The sequence below is a fragment of the Hyperolius riggenbachi genome, chromosome 8 (genome assembly GCF_040937935.1).
Source record: "Hyperolius riggenbachi isolate aHypRig1 chromosome 8, aHypRig1.pri, whole genome shotgun sequence".
NCBI lineage: Eukaryota > Metazoa > Chordata > Amphibia > Anura > Hyperoliidae > Hyperolius > Hyperolius riggenbachi.
This window is the reverse complement of record NC_090653.1, coordinates 142815105-142832258: the sequence shown is the minus strand read 5'-3', so window position 1 is coordinate 142832258 and position 17154 is coordinate 142815105. Positions and strand designations below refer to the sequence as shown.

The 17154-nt window shown below is 41.9% G+C and overlaps 1 protein-coding gene across 9 annotated transcripts in view; it reads right to left on the bottom strand.

Moving 5' to 3' along the window:
- TENM1 (teneurin transmembrane protein 1) overlaps nucleotides 1-17154 on the bottom strand; it is a 1180670-nt gene that overhangs the window by 30512 nt on the left and 1133004 nt on the right. For all 9 annotated transcript variants that reach the window (XM_068251163.1, XM_068251165.1, XM_068251162.1 and 6 more), the window contains one exon: nucleotides 14775-15010. In XM_068251163.1, coding sequence (XP_068107264.1) covers nucleotides 14775-15010 — 236 coding nt within the window. The remainder of the gene's footprint in view (nucleotides 1-14774; nucleotides 15011-17154) is intronic.

The following is a 17154-nucleotide window of genomic DNA, read 5'->3' as shown; positions in this document are numbered from 1 at the left end:
CTTTTGAATGGGGAAGCGGGCAGAGGGGGGAGCGCTAGCGGAGGGGGTGGGGGGAATTTCCGACCCCCCCCCCGCGATCGGGGCATGCTCCCCCCTTATGCCTGCGACCCCATAGGGCCCCCAAAAGCGGGATGTTCGGGGAGTTCGGGGTTCGGCCCGAACATGCCGAACATTGCGGCCATGTTCGGCGAACTTTCCCGAACCCGAACATCCAGGTGTTCGCCCAACACTAATTGGAACCACTGAAGAACTATGCCATCAATGCCGCAGTATTCCTGTAGCCTGTTTATCAAGATGTCATGGTCAACTGTATCAAAGGCTGCAGAAAGGTCTAGCAGTATGAGGATGGAGCACTCTCCTCTGTCTCTTGCCAATTTATGTCTCACTTAGGGTGTGCTTTAAACAATGTAATTTGAGAGCTCCCTAAAATCTTGGCTTCTATTTAAATACTGTATATACACAACGTCCATATGGAAATTTTAAGCTACATGATTTTGCATAAGGTAAACAAGGTCTGACCCTACAGAAACCAAAATCAGATGGGAGCATCACTTCCCACCGTCTCTAGTCTCCAATCACTTCAATAGCCCTTATCCTGGTTCATTCCTGATGCTAACCCTCCACCTTACAACACATAAATATATTCCAACATTGCACATGAATAATATGCAACATTATCTCTATGAAAACATAAGCGTATATTGTGTCACTGGAAATGGCAAATATGAAGCATTATCCCTGCAAAATCATAAATATGTACAGTCATTGCACATGGCTAATATGCAGCATTATCTCTATGACAACATTAATATATAGTGTCATTGCACATGACTAATATACAGCATTCTCTCCATGAAAACATAAATAAAATGGTGTAACTGGATATAGTTAATATGTGCAGCATGCCATGAAAACACAAATTCAAAATGTCCCTTTGCAAATGTCTAATACTGTAGTGAGAACCAGAATGACGTTTCCGGTTGTGGCCCTTTCTCAAATGCCTCCACAGGCAAATTATTTTAATCCCCAAATTTACACATCACTGACAGCTTAGGAAAAACACACCATTAGGCAGAGTTAACACAAAAAAACCCACATTCTTTTACTAGGTTCTGCTGTAACCCAGGTGAGGCCTGTCTGTGTATTTCGCCATCTAGTACTGTAGTAAACAATTCTCAATTGAACAGACCGGATTTGCAAGATAACTTAACCTCTTCTGGATCACGCTAATTGAAATCTATGTCCTCTTTGGCACCTGTTATCTCTGCCAGGGCGTAGATTTCAATCATCCCTGCCGCATGCTCCCACTGCTACCTCTGACCGTGGCTCTCTCTTGCCACTGCAGCCCCTTGCCCTGAGCCAGTCAGGAGCTGATTTCATTGGCTCGTGATCACTGTGAGCCAATCACATTGGCTCAGATTAATCACAGTGTCAAGAGCCAATGAAATTGGCTCCTGACCGGCTCAGGGAGCTCTGTCATCATAGCGATGGCAGAGTGAGGGGGCTACAGTGACAGGAGAGCGGCGTGAATGGTGGTAGCGGCAGGTTCGTGCGGCGTGATGTCAGTAGAGATGGCTCGAACCTCCGATTTTCGGTTCACGAACTTCCGCAAAAGTTCGGTTCGTGCGAACTTTCGCGAACCGCAATAGACTTCAATGGGGAGGAGAACTTGTGTCTTGTGCCTGTGTATGGTATGTATAGCTAAAAAATATTCACTACTACCGTCCCTATATACTCACTGACCTCAATGCAATACAACTCTTCCTGTACTGTATCTCTCCTTTAAGCCAGAGTGAAAGCAGGAAACACAATGAGAACACCCTCCCACTGTCCCCTAATTCCTATAAGTTTCTAGGGGTAAGCTCCATATGGTCTGATTCATTTGCAAGGATACCTGAAACACTCCATTAAAAGTAGAAAAGGAAATAGGCAACTTCCCCCAAAAAAGATTCTCCTGAATTTCAGCCCCAGGCAGGTACTTAAAGTATTTGCCTTAAAGGAAACCTGAGTACTAAGTAGCAGCATTAATACTTACCTGGGGCTTCCTCCAGCCCATGTACACCATGGGCTCCCTTGCTGTCCTTCCAAGTGACTCAATTTTTGTACAATAATCCCAGGTATTAGGATCCAGTTGTGTCAGTCGCGCAGCACTGTGGATGCGTGGCCGGGCCACGAGCACGCCCAAATCACGCTCCCATCACCTGGAGCACTCTGCGACTGGGAAGTTACTACTATGCAGGTGCCAAATGCTCCTGGGGATGAGAGTGTTCCAGGGCACACTCATGGCCGGGCCACGCATGTGCAGCACAACTGGGCCCTATTACCAGAGAAGATTGTAGAAGAATGGAGCCATCCGGGAGGATGGCGAGGGATGGTGACAGAGCCCACGGAGTACATGGGATGGAGGAAGCCCTACTTTTACTTACATTTTTTGTCCAGTCTTCATTAATGCCAGTTAAAGGGAAAAAACTCAGCAACTGATATATGCCTGCTTACAGTCATGTTGTATTCATTCATCTGGCCTATAGATGGCAGTGTGCTACTTGCATTTCTTATAAGATTATCTCAGAGGTGCCCACACTTTTTTGGCTTGTGAGCTACTTTTAAAAATTAGCAAGTCAAAGTGATCTACCTATGTACAATTTTAGGAGCACCCTTCCATATAGAGAATGGAAAATGTATTGTGTCAGGATCTACCATGAAGGCCTTCGCGATCTACCGGTAGATCGCGATCTACCTAATGGGCACCCCTGGATTATCTATTCTGCTGTGGGTTGTTGGTTCCTATTTATGCAGGATGAAGACTTGGCGGAAAGTACTGCTTTATGCAGAGAGCTGCTGAAGCGTGTAAATAAACCTAGTTGCAGTTATTCTGCATCTCTGCTTTCTGAACACAACAGCTCAGTCAGCCAGAAACACTCCTACTTTATTCACATGGGCATGAAGGGAAAGAGTGATTGCTTAGTTAGTAGAAGCCGTGCCTCCTTATTGACCTAGAGCCTATTGTGGCCCCAGACTGACTGTAGAGAGGTGGGAGTGTAAACAGGAAGGTGGAGACTGCTGCAGAGGAAATAGAATGCTGTGAACAGAACAACTGTGTGCCTGAATGTATGCTTTAATTTCTTGAGAATAAAGTTACTTAATGCACAGACTGTTTGTCTACGCCTGGAAATACAGCAGGTGAATGAATGAGGAATTACAAACAGTACTTTTCTTAAGTGCACTTATACTTTAAGATTCAGCATGTCAACATGTGCCGTGTCAAGGCTAATTTCACATTATGAAAAAAGCATGAGAAACGACTCCTGATTGCAATTGCAATAAAAGGTTTATTGAAAACAGCAGTGCCAAGTTTACTAAGTGAATGAGTTCCCTGAAGTCAAGTAGCCTTTATGATTTAATGATATGACTTCAGAAAGGTGAAACTTGATTGACATATATTGGTTGCTGCAAGTAATGTATATTTATGGTTTTCTGCACTGTTTTGTTGAAAATGAGATTAAAAGTACACTGCCGCAAAGCAAAGCTACCAGAGCTAAGCGCAGAGGTATGTGTTCATTCTGGTACCACATACAGTACCTCTGCACATTGTCCATTTATTTCCTTGTTCCCCCTGGTATCCTTAATGACTCCTTGAAAAAATTGCCATTTGGCTAAAGCCACATTTTTAGACAGGAATAGGCAGGCTTGCTGTGATGTTCCCTCCATGAGCTAATAAAATGCTTAACAGTAGACCATATTTCTAGAAAATGAAGAGATCCATGGACTGAGTCCGGAGGTACTCCAATAGTCGGACTTAAAGGGGGTAGTTTGAGTTGGCATCAAAGTCCTACTGAAGTAAGAGGAGCACATTCATACACTAACCACATCGACGCCACCTTTAGCTCACAATATTGCTATGGTCCTCCACTTCTACCTTTCTGTGCAGAATACAACCTTTACAGACCTGGTGGCCTAAAGCTCCACACTCATGCTCAAACAAGGAAGTCTGTTTAGGACCTCCCCAGCCAAGAAACTACCATGTGTAGAGGTGTTCTCCGAGGTCGATTAAACATCTGGCATGTTTCACTCCTTACCCCACCTACTGGAAGTTGCTCCATCGTCCTCCCCATTGCACCATAACACATTTTCTGGGCTGTAGCTGAAGTGTGCATCTGTATGAGTTCCTTCATGAGAATCTTGTTGTGAGATTGGGGAGTGCTTGGGTCAGAAAGCAACTGCATTCCAGAATTTGGTTCTGACAGATTTTCAGATGAGAAATAAAAGTCTGATGACATCAGACATTTGCAGTCCTACTCTGGGAAACATATCACGTATGCAGGACTGACAAATAAAGGTATCTGAGTGTTGCAAAATACTGGCCTGTGTGTGATTTGGGATAAACAACGGGTTTGCGCCCTGTAGAGAAGACTCATCTTTAAGTTCAGTTAGTAGCCCATCTAGTGGGAAGGTGCCAGGACTTCAGTGCCTATAGGCTCCTGTGATGTAAATCCAGGCCTAGTTATACTGGAGTCAGGATAGCTTCTATCACATGGTTACACTGCAGTCAGGACAGTTTCTGCCACATGTTTACACTGCAATCAGGATAGCTTCTCTCACATGCGTAGGTAAGGTGAAAAAACAGGGGGAGGGAAACACCCTGGATAAAAACAAAAAACACATAAAGACACAGGAGCCTAGATGCTGGAGTAAGTCACAACAATAAGAAAGTGTCATAGAGTCAATGAAATGTACTCACAAAGCAAGGTTGCAGACAGGAAACCAACCACTGTAGGCAGGTGGAGATGCAAAAACCCGACTCGGGTGACCAGCCAGGCTGGATGCGGTCACTCTCTTGTACAAAAAGTTCTAGGTGGTTGCAAAGGTGGTATTATGCCACCTAGCCAAATAGAATATCCCTCCCGAAGGCAGGTTGGAGACACAAAGGGGGAGAAAGAGGCACCCAGGGTATGATAAAACTATGTTGAAAGCAACTAAAATGAAAAAAGTTTGAGGTGGCTTACCGCAGTGATGACACATTAAATTAATTTGTAACATACTTTTAATGTGCACTTGGCCAAGTGCACATTAAAAGTCTATTACAAATTACTTGAACGTGTCATCGTTAAGGTAAGCCACCTCAAACTTTTTTCATTTTAGTTGCTTTTAACAGTTTTATCATACCATGGGCACCTCTTTCTCCCTTTTTCTGTCACATGGTTGCACTGCAATCAGGACAGCTCCTGCCACATGGTTACCCTGAAACCAGGATAGCTTCTGTCACATGGTTACCCTGCAACCAGGATAGCTTCTGTCACATGGTTACACTGCAGTCAGGACAGCTTTTGTCACATGGTTACACTGTAATCAGGACAGCTCCTGCCACATGGTTACCCTGCAACCAGGATAGCTTTTGTCACACGGTTACACTGCAGTCAGAACAGCTTCTGTCCAGTGGCGTAGCTAAGTAGCTGTGGGCCCCGATGCAAGATTTACAATGGGGCCCCCCATGCACTCTATACATAGCAATTGAAACGGCGCACTAAAAGCTGCCAATGGCAACTACAATGTCAGAGGTGCAAGAAGGGGATGGGGAATAGTTTGTTAATGATTACCACTATTCAAAGTATATATATAAATGATTATTATGAGCACAGGACCAATATAGAGCTAATACTGTAGTTGAGGGAGGGCCATTCGGGGCCCCTCTGGCCCAAGGGCCCCAATGCGGTCGCTACCGCTGCACCCCCTATTGCTACGCCCCTGCTTCTGTCATATGGTTACACTGCAATCAGGGCAGCTTCTTTTACGTGGTTACAATGCAATCAGGACAACTTATGTCACACGGTTACACTGCAGTCAGGACAGCTTCTGTCACATGGTTACACTGAAACCAGGATAGCTTCTGTGACATGGTTACACTGCAGTCAGGACAGCTTCTGTCACATGGTTACACTGCAATCAGGGCAGCTTCTGCCACATGGTTACCCTGAAACCAGCATAGCTTCTGTCACATGGTTACAATGCAATCAGGGCAGCTTCTGCCATATGGTTACCCTGAAACCAAGATAGCTTCTGTCACATGGTTACACTGCAGTCATAACAATTTTATATTATGAGTACAAGTATTATATTGCTCATTTCCTTCTAAGTGGAGGGACATCTGTTTGCAGTACTAGTGTGCTGGAAAACTATATTTTCACGTTAAGCTCTTTTTTAATCAAGAATCCTTCAAGTAAATTATGATCCACCTAATAGTCTTTGTTCTCTTAATTACATTAGTTCTCTATGGTGCCATTTTGTTTTATATAGTTCATACCATCTACTCATACATATTCGTTACTGAATAATACATTGGTTATATCAAGGTACTAAATCTCTCTTACTTAATCACCCAAATTCCGATAGCAGACTAATCCAGAGAATACATTTGTTTTCTCTTCTTGGAAGATAAATGTCCCGCTTTCTATCTCAGCTATTTTGCTCTCCCTAAGAGTCCATATGTTTAGTAAAATCATTCAAATAACCATCTCTGGATATTAAGCTATTTTGTTTAGAGTTTACATCCAATTGTTCTCCATTGACATAATGACTCTTACTGTGCTTCCGTGGAGTCCCAGAGCTTATGTTTATTGTTTTGTTTTTCCAACTGATATTTTAATACATTTTTCTTGTGTCTTTTATCAGATAGATTATTTTCTGTTGTTCAACATTTTATAACAAAATAAGTATGTTTCCATAGCAATGGGGAAATCAGCCAAGATATAGTGTAGTATCTTCTACAAATCCGTTGAGTGGCAATATATTGAAAGATGTACTCAGAAGAGGTCAACGTAATAGGTAGCCTATTGACATTCAGATGTTGAGATTAAACCCAACTCTGCTTGGGTAAAAATAGTCACGCTCTGTGGGATAGGCTGGGGACCCAATCCTCCACCAAGCAGGGACCAACAATCAAAATGAGAACAATACAGAAGCACCAAATGATATAAAATAATTAAAAATGCTTTAAAAAGAGGTACTGGTAGACTTACCTCATAATTGTTAGTCACACAAAAAACAAATGGTTCATATATATATATATATATATATATATATATATATATATATATATATATATATATATATATAGATCCTTAAAATTAAAAAATTGAGTACCATATACCTTGTTCTTTTTTATTTAAGGATAAAAGACTCATTCGTGTTTCTGTCACTAACAATTATGAGGTGAATCCACCACTCTAGCTTTTTTTATGGCATTTTTAATTATTTTATATCGTTTGGCACCTCTGTATTCTTCTTGTTTTAGTGTTTCCGTGGCAACACCACTTGTTTGTAAACCTGATTTCCCATAATTCCTATCTCTCTGCTCATGTAATTGGCTCACTGCGGACTACATTGATCTTGGGGTGACATCTGCAGTAATGTCTTACTGACTACTGTGGTTTCCATCAGATTGTTAAAGTGTATCTCCCTTCGTGATCAAATCATCTCTTTAAAGAGACTCCGTAACAAAAATTGCATCCTGTTTTTTATCATCCTACAAGTTCCAAAAGCTATTCTAATGTGTTCTAGCTTACTGCAGCACTTTCTACTATCACAGTCTCTGTAATAAATCAATGTATCTTTCCCCTGTCAGACTTGTCGGCCTGTGTCTGGAAGGCTGCCAAGTTCTTCAGTGTTGTGGTTCTGCTATGAACTCCCCCTTCCAGGCCCCTCTCTGCACACTGCCTGTGTATTATTTATAAGCTGGATAAATCGTCCTCTGAGCTGGCTTGGCTTTCACATACTGAGGAATTACAGACAAAGGCAAAGCTGTTTGCAGGAAGAAAGGAGCAGCCTGAAACTTCAGTGCATGAGAGCTGAAGGGGGAAAGAAACACACAAATGATCTCTTGAGATTCAAAAGGAAGGGTGTATACAGCCTGCTTGTGTATGGATTTATTTTCTATGTGTGGACATACTGTACATCAACCTACTTCCTGTTTTGGTGGCCATTTTGTTTGTTTATAAACAAACTTTTTAAAACTGTTTTTAACCACTTTTAATGCGGCGAGGAGCGGTGAAATTGTGACAGAGGGTAATAGGAGATGTCCCCTAACGCATTGGTATGTTTACTTTTGTGCGATTTTAACAATACAGATTCTCTTTAAGAGTCATATATATTAAAGCGGACTTAAACCAAACATTTTTCTTAATTAAAAATATTTAGTTGCACCACTCTGACACATACAAAGATAAATAAACACTCCTTCAAACCTATGAGCATTTCAGTGCATGCTTTTCACCCTTCTCTTTTCATAACTAGGATTATACTGGGGGCAGCCATTAGCAATTCCTCCATTGCTGGACACCACCTACTTCACCAGTTTGCTGGATTTTGTCCCGGCAATTTGAAAGGAAGGGAGGGGTTCCTCCAATAAATGTAAAATATTTTATATTTGTCATCATGCAGCTGAAAAAAGGCTGCTATTTATTATTATAATTTAGAAAATAGAATGTATTTCTGAAATCTTGTATTTTTAATTTGGGTCCACTTTAACATCCTAGTTCACCCTCCCAGATGTTCCATTGATTGTGAAAAAGTGAATAGAGGACTAACCCCTTACTTTACATTAGTAAAGCCAGTCTTATCATGACCTGGTGATCTGTGCACATATTACAGATCTGCCAGCAGAGTTGGAATTTATTCTTCTGCACAGAGCCAGACCTGACCCCACCCACCGCTTCCCTCTGTTCCCTCCCTTCTATGTGCAGTGTCGGCTCTGTGTTCACAGCACATGACTTGAGGATGCCCCTTCCCAGCCCCTCCCTGATTACCTCCTATGGGTGTTGATTGGATGGGGGAGGAATACGGACAGCTTACAGACTGCGGTTTCATCCAGCCAAGCTGAATATGACAACATAGCTCCCAACTGCCCCTCTCTCAGGGGAGCAGTCCCCTCTTTAGGAAACAAAGACCACTGTCCCTCTTTCTTCCTCATTTGTCCCTTTTTCAGGACTAATGTGCAGATCTTTGTTAGTATATGTATTGTTCTTCTGAAAAAATGTGTTTAACTGACTCTAAACTTTATTCTCATCAATTAAATTGATATATTTCTTGTTTTCAAATTATACAGTGAAGGAAAACTAATGATGATAGAAAGGTCCAGTGTGATTTGACTGATAAAACGAAATTCTTTTAATTCTGAATTCTTTGTGATATGCATGGTGAAGAGTATGGTGAGGGTGTGGTTAGAGGTGTGGCAGGGGCGTGTCTTAAAATGTCCCTCTTTCTTATCTCAAAAAGATGGGAGGTATGTATGACATCAACACAGGAAGCCACTATTAAAAACCCAGTAAGCCAGGTAATGAAAAAATTAATCATGTAAAATGTTTGAAATGTAATGCATTGTGCATAGCAAAATAGGATATATTTCACACATATGTGCATTAAATATATACGAGCCTGAACAAATGCTTAGACAAGCAGTATACACAAACATATCGGTAATTAAAGGGTTCACATGTTACATTGTGAAAGTGCAGTATCAGAAAGGAGAAATCTGCATAACAGTCTTCAGGAACAAAGCAGAAAGTTTATAGTCCCATTACACACACATGCAATAAAGATCTGACCAACTGACCGACGATCGTTTCGGGAGCCTCTGCGTCCCCTTTGTCAAGGCATAGGACAGAAAAAAAATGTTTTGTCCTATGCCTTGATAAAGGGGACCCCAAGGCCCACAAAACGATCGTGGGCCAGTTGGTCAGATCTTTATTGCATGTGGTGCAACGGGACAATAAACTTGCTGCTTTGTTCCTGAAGATTGTTAAGCAGATTCCTCCTTTCTGGTACTGGATTTTCACTGCCTTGGGATCCTGTACCAGCACCAGCTGATCCATACACTAAGGTGTGCGTTTTTTTTTGTTTTCATTGTGAAAGTGCACATACATGTTACTGGTTGTTACACAAACTACATAACTTATGGTATGTAGTTTGCGTAACTTGCGTTATGCACACAACATGCACACTTGCTTGTTTAATGCGCTTTATGTAAACAACATTCAAATTTGTTCAGTTTTTCATAGAACTGAACTAATTCAGCACCTTGGAAAGTTTCAGCTTGGCTGCAGCAGCTGAGCAAGTGTTCTGCTCAACCAGCCACTGCATGTAACTAGTAGTGCTTAGTCATAACTCACTGTCTTGCACATAGGCTTAAAGGGACCCTGAGCTGTGTAATAAAATAGAAAATGGGACTTACCTGGGGCTTCCTGCAGCCCACCGTAGCCTGCATCCTCCTGGCCCCCTCCACATTCTCGCTGATGGCTCAAACATTGCGCAAACTTTGGGTGAAGTAACGCATGCCCACCCCCACTGCATACCTGTCATGTCATCATGCCGTAAGAGTCTGGTGCATGCGCGGTTAAGTCTTTAGACAGCAGCGCATGCGCAGTACTCTTATGCTCTTATGATGGCCGGTGTGTGGATGTGAAGGGTACACAGCAGGGGTGAGCCCCCCAACTTCACCCGAAGTCGTCACATTACCAGAGCCGCCAGTGGGAGTGCGGAGGGGGCCAGAAGATGCCGGGCACCGTGCAGGCTGCGGTGGGCTGGAGGAATCCCCAGGTAAGTCCCGTTTTCTATTTTATTACACAGCTCAGAGTCCCTATAAAGCAAATCCAAGGGAAACCTACTGCAAGAAATGAGATACCTACCTATGAAGAAGTAAGAGTCTGGAATGGATCCTCCAGAGGCTTCTTTTGTCCTCCCTGAGACCAATGCCGCTGCCCAGGCCCTCTTGAAGTTTGCGTCCACGCTCTCCGCTGTGCACGAGCACGTCCATGAGGGGCTCCAGCTTAGTACGCAGGCACAGCCACACTAGCGCAGGCACAGTACCACCACACGTGCACACATCGGAGACGGCGGCCAGGCAACATAACCGACAAGATCTTGTCAGATATTCACTCTCCACGCATGTCGTGGTCCACGTGACCACTTCTTCAGGAGCCCTGACGAAGTGGTCACGTGGACCACCCCACACATGGAGCGTTTGCCATGCCTCCCTTGGCCCTCATCACTTTGGCTGCCTGACTTCGCTATTAGGAGACCCTGTCCATGGTTTATGCATGTATTGCCACACTGATATTGCCTGGTTTAAAGTAGTTTGCCTATACTTATGCACTTTATATTTGGGCAGATTTGCTCATGAGAATATTGTCCTGAATAGCACATACTCTATTTAATTTTTTTGCACTTGATGGAACTATTGGCACGTTACTTATTTATGGGCAGCCACCTTATTAATGTTAATTCCAGGACCCGGCTCCCACTAGTCCATTCTGGGTTCACACGAACCAAGATGGGTGGTTATAGCAGCATTAAGGGCTCATTATCTAATTTTAGAGGTGAGGCACTTGAGACTTTTCTTACATGTATTATTTCCACATGATTGTGGTGTGGATTCTTTGGTTTTAAATGTTTTTAATGTTTTATGCATTCAATAAAATCTTTTGTATGATTAATGACGGTGCAGCAAACTTTATACCAGGGATTTCTTTTCTCCTTCTGTGCATACTCTATAAGTTGCTCTGGTGCTTGCACACAGCATATGATTTAGGAGTACAAATCCTTGCTTCTCTACTGAAATTAACCCTCTAGTCTAACCTTCCGCAGCCTCCCCAATGGTTTGCAGCCACATGTCCTGACTGGAGCAGGAGCTCCGATCATAAGTAAGTGCGTGCCCGCCCACAAGCCGCGCTGCTATCAGAGAGAAGACAGGCGGCTGTAGTGTTAGTGTTGCTTGGCTTGCTTCCTACAGTCGCTAAGCAACAATGATTCTACAGCCGTGCCTGTGACTGCTCTCTGACGGCAGTGCGGCTTGTGGGCGGGCACACAGATACTTATGATCAGAGCTCCCGCTCCGGTCAGGGCACATGGTGGCTGCAGGCTGCAAAGCGGAACTGTGGGGTAGCCCGGGGGAGGTTAGCGGCGGCAGACCGGAGGGTAACAGTGGCACCGGCTTCCTGCAGCATTGGAATTCCTGCCTTGGGTGCTGGAAACCCTTGTCCAGGCACTGCTCTCAAATGTGCAAAACAAACGACCCACATCTATGATGCAATTTTGATTATTATGCCTCCATTACATCGCATGCCACACCAACCTCATTACTTGCTACTTTGCGTTGCGTTTTATCCACAACGCAGTACTGGGAACAGGCCCATAGAATTGGATGGGCAATACATTGACACGCAGAACTATTCTGCAATGCAGCTAAGCACTGTGAACTAGCCCTGAGTCCACTAAGTAAGAGAGAGACATTACATCACTTGAACTTAGAGAAGGTGCTAGTCACTTTATAACCAGTAAACAATTATTAAATCTCAAGTGCAAAACCCTCATACTGAATTCATAAAGATTTCATTTCTTAACGGTCAAAAAATATGGAGACGGAGGATTGCTATTGATGGCATTGATTTATGACTTTACACTCAAGTCATAATTCATAGTCAAATGCCCAGGGAGGGGAATTTATCTAATCTGCCACCTCTGTGTCCCAGCACTTGGAATTTGAAGCAATCTAATGTTAATGTTTGTTGCCTTCACTTTCTTGTTTTATATTCTTGCTGAAGCTTCAGTTCCACTCTCCTGTCGTAAGCAGTTTAATCAAGCTGACGCTTATGTGTTTTTTATTCAGATCCAAAATTATGCTAGATATCACCTCACTGCAAATTAAAAATCATTCACCTTCTGGAATATAAAACACGAGGTATCAATGGTACCATTAATTACAATTAAAGGAACACAAATCTGCTTTGACCTTATTTTCTGAATGTCGCAATGTTAATACAGCATGCATTAATGGGTGTTACAGTGCATACAAATACAGTCTGTACTAATCTAAATTTTATTAACAGTTCAGCATGTCTATGGATGCCTTGAGTACATTTAATATTCCAGCACAGCAATATTTTCCATCATTTCATTTGGAGTTATGATGCATTATGTAAGTCATGAAACTTTGCATTACTGTTATTCTGTTCCGCAGTTCTGTCTTGATTGTTTCTGTTTTTTATCTTCTTCTTGTTGTGCCTTTTTATATGTAATATGCTGAATGTGTTGCTGAAAATTAAATCTTCTCCTACATTACTGGATGATAAGTCAGCTTTCTCTCTAATTAGGTTCTCCGAGCGCATGTGGGCAATTTTATAAAGACACTTTGTTATTGACCTGAGGAAGCAGGTGAGTCCCACGAAACGCGTTGACTTTTTTTGATGTCCAAGTAAGCCTCAATTTCTTAACCTCCATTCTGAAGTATGACTGTTATATTACATATCCCTTATCTTCGTAGATTTTTTTGGGGCGCCTCCTACTACCTCATACAGCTTTCTCTTCAGAAGGCATTACTATTTACTAAACACAAGTGCAAAACACGGTATGTACAATCAAGGAAGCAAGACAATGGTGGCTAGCATCTCAGAACTTTAACTTGCCCACAGCTAAAATGAATAATGACAAATATCAGCTGTAGAGGTTTACAGTTGAAATGCTGCTTATCAGAAATGACTTGTTGGAGGCTATGACCACAAATAGTCTCTGTGTTAATAACAAAGAATGGTTTTGAAAAGTAGACCGGAATACGCTACAAGAGGTTTACAAGAGGGAGATTCATATAAGGCATCAAAATACCCAATTCTGGATTTATACGCTTTCTGTCCCTAGGCCAACATACTTGTAGCCCCTTCAGAAGTGTAGCAGCCCCCCTCACATGAAATGTGCAGTCCTCTCTTCCATGCATAATATCTATGTATTACAGAACCTCCATTTCATATATAGCTCTCTTGAACCATAACCACGTGCTGCTCCCCTTTTGCAGCCTCCTCTTCCATATGCAGCATCCCTTTTTCCATGGCCAGTAGCCTAAATAAACTGAATAACCTTGCATCACTCACATGCAAGGTTATTCAGTTTATTTCAAATTCAGGTGTGTGTAATTTATGATCAGTAGCCGCCCAGACCCGGGCCTTTGTGGGCTTTCCAGAAATTCATGCTTAAGAGTATCATATTGATGATGTGGTATAACGTTCAGTACATAGAACACACAAACGTTCTCTTTTTATCCCTTTAACTGAGTTAATCAACATTTTTCTGTCCTACTTTAGCATCATTTGTATCTGAACTCCATTGGGAGTATTTCCAAAGAATGAAATGTGGAACAACAGAGGCAGCAGGCAGTGTACTGAGTACTTCCTATGACTTTGCAGGTTCTTTACAAATAATTTCCCATCTAGTGGTCATTACAAGAGCTGCACCAGATAAGACATTCCGTCTGAAACAGTGTTATGTGTAAGCTTGAAGAGGAAAACCCTACAAAGCTCAAGTTAGAGGCAATGCAGATATATACAGTATATCAAAAAATCATAGTTAAGCTACAAAACCATAATATCATATGATACAGCAGAGTTCATGGCCAAATAAAGATATAGCAAAGTCTGTCCTTGAATTTATCCCTCTCCTGCTGTTAATTAATTAGCAAATTGCAATATGAACAAATTGCTCCAGATGTCTTGTTTAAGCAATCAATAAAGCAGCATGTTTTTAGGCTCGAACATAGAAAGTAATCTGAATTTATATCCTGTGCAGAAGGCTATGATTTCCCTTTAAGTTCTGAAAGTCATAACATAGATCCTACGGACAATTTCTGCTCGTGCAATTACAGGACAAGAAAGCAAAATTTGTTCTTCCCTCAGAGCACAAATGTAGCAGGAATATAATTTATGACTGCTAGATATAATATGACAGTGAAAAAGTCTTACCCTTAAGCGCCTTTCAAAAGAGGAGATATTGCCTTTGTTCTGCTCCTTGCGCTGTCGCCACTCAATGAGGTTTGGGCTGTGCTCCCCAGGCAGCGAGATATTGCATTTACCCAGCGTCGGACTGGCCACTCCTGCTAATATGTGTGGCTCTGTATTGAGGCTGATTTCCATTCCGCTGGCAAAGGTTACCCGCAAGGAGCCATCAGGATTAACACGGTAGGTGTTCAAAGTGTTTTCTGCCAATAGATAAGAGGTTATCACCATCAGTTATTGATCATATGACAAATCATGCTCCTGTTGGGAAAAGTCATTTAAAATAAAACTTTCTCTAAAACCAGGCTCTTTAAAAGAGGATTTAGTTTAGCTCTGTATTAGTTTGGCTCTGTAATATTAACAAGCTGACAACACATCATTGCGTTCCAGCGGTTCTGGAGGTGTGTTTAGCTATCAGGGTCAACAAAGAGATGATTTGCATATTAAGCAGGGATGCATTGTGGGACACCTCAGAGCTCACTTCAACCTGAATAATTGCAAATACCTTCTGTTTTAAGAAGGCAAACTTCTGTTTTTGCATAGCATTTTAGTAAGGAGGCTTTTTGGCCTCATTAAGCCCCTTACACAACTAGGAGTTCTGGTTCACTGTAAGCTTGCTGGGCAATCTGTAAATTTAAAAGAGGACAGTAGAATAAATAAACAGATGGAATGAGCAGCTGCATGTGGTACACATAGCTATTTCCTATGTATAGCAGTATTGTTCCTCTTGCAGAGGATATTTTATTTATTTTCTGCAACCAGTGAAGGTAAAAAAAGGCAGTTTTCAGTGACTTAATTACTTCAGGCAATGCGTGGTCACCATGCAGGGAGAAACAGAAAAAATGCAGAAAACTTTACAATCTACTGTGCATAATGCTGACATCTCAAGCAAGATGGCAATGCTAATTCAGGCAAAACACCAAGGTCACCTCTTGGGAACCTTAACCCATTCGCGTTCCATCGTTTTCACTTGAGAAATGTTCACCTCCCATTCATTAGCCTATAACTTTATCACTACTTATCACAATGAACTGATCTATATCTTGTTTTTTCCGCCACCAATTAGGCTTTCTTTGGGGGGTACATTTTGCTAAGAGCCACTTTACTGTAAATGCATTTTAACAGGAAGAATAGGAAAAAAACAGAAAAAATTCATTATTTCTCAGTTTTCAGCCATTATAGTTTTAAAATAATACATGCCTCCATAATTAAAACTCACGTATTGTATTTGCCCATATGTCCCGGTTATTACACCGCTTAAAATTATGTCCCTATCACAATGTATGGCGACAATATTTTATTTGGAAATAAAGGTGCATTTTTTCTGTTTTGCATCTATCACTATTTACAAGTTTAAAATAAAAAAAATATAGAAGTATTTCATCTTTACATTGATATTTAAAAAGTTTAGACCCTTAGGTAAATATTTACATGTTTTTTTTTATTGTAATGTTTTGTTTTTTTATATTAAACATTTTATTTGGGTAGTTTTGGGAGGGTGGGATGTAAACAAGTGATTTATAATGTAAATGTGTGTTTGAATTTTATTTTTTTTACTTTTAGTTGTAGTTTTACTTTTTGGCCACAAGATGGCGGCCATGAGTTTGTTTACATGACGTCACTCTAAGTGTAACACACGCTTAGAGCGACGCATGGGGTACGTTACAGCCAGAAAAAGCGAAGCTTCCGAGAGAAGCTGTCGCTCTTTCAGCGGGGGAGAGGAATCAGTGATCAGGCACCATAGCCCGATTCACTGATTGCCTGGCTAACAAACCACGGGCCGGGAGCGCGATCGGCTGCAGGAGCACGCGGTAGCGCGCATGGTTCCTGGACGTAGTTTCTATGTCCAGGAACCAAAATAGGTTAAAAGTGGTAATGTAGGCCCATATTTCCAAAAGAACAGTAATATTGCCATGTACAGGGAGCACAGTTTTAGGGCCTATTTCCACTACACGCAGATTTGATGCAGATTGGATGCAGAAAAACTGACTCCAATGAATTCCTATGGACCTGTTTCCACTAAACGTGATTATTCTGATGCAGATTTTCCCATAGGCATTCATTGGAGTCAGTTTTTCTGCATCCATTCTGCATCCAATCTGCATCAAATCTGCGTGTTGTGGAAACAGGCTCTTATAGACTCCAATGAATAGGAAAATCTGCATCAGAAAAATCGCGTTTAGTGGAAACAGGCCCATAGGCATTCATTGGAGTCAGTTTTTCTGCATCCATTCTGCATCCAATCTGCGTGTAGTGGAAACAGGCCCTGACCGTTAATTTACCGTTACTTACAGTGACAAGGTAGCATGCATTGCACATTTGGCACGACCCATGTTGCCTAGGTAAC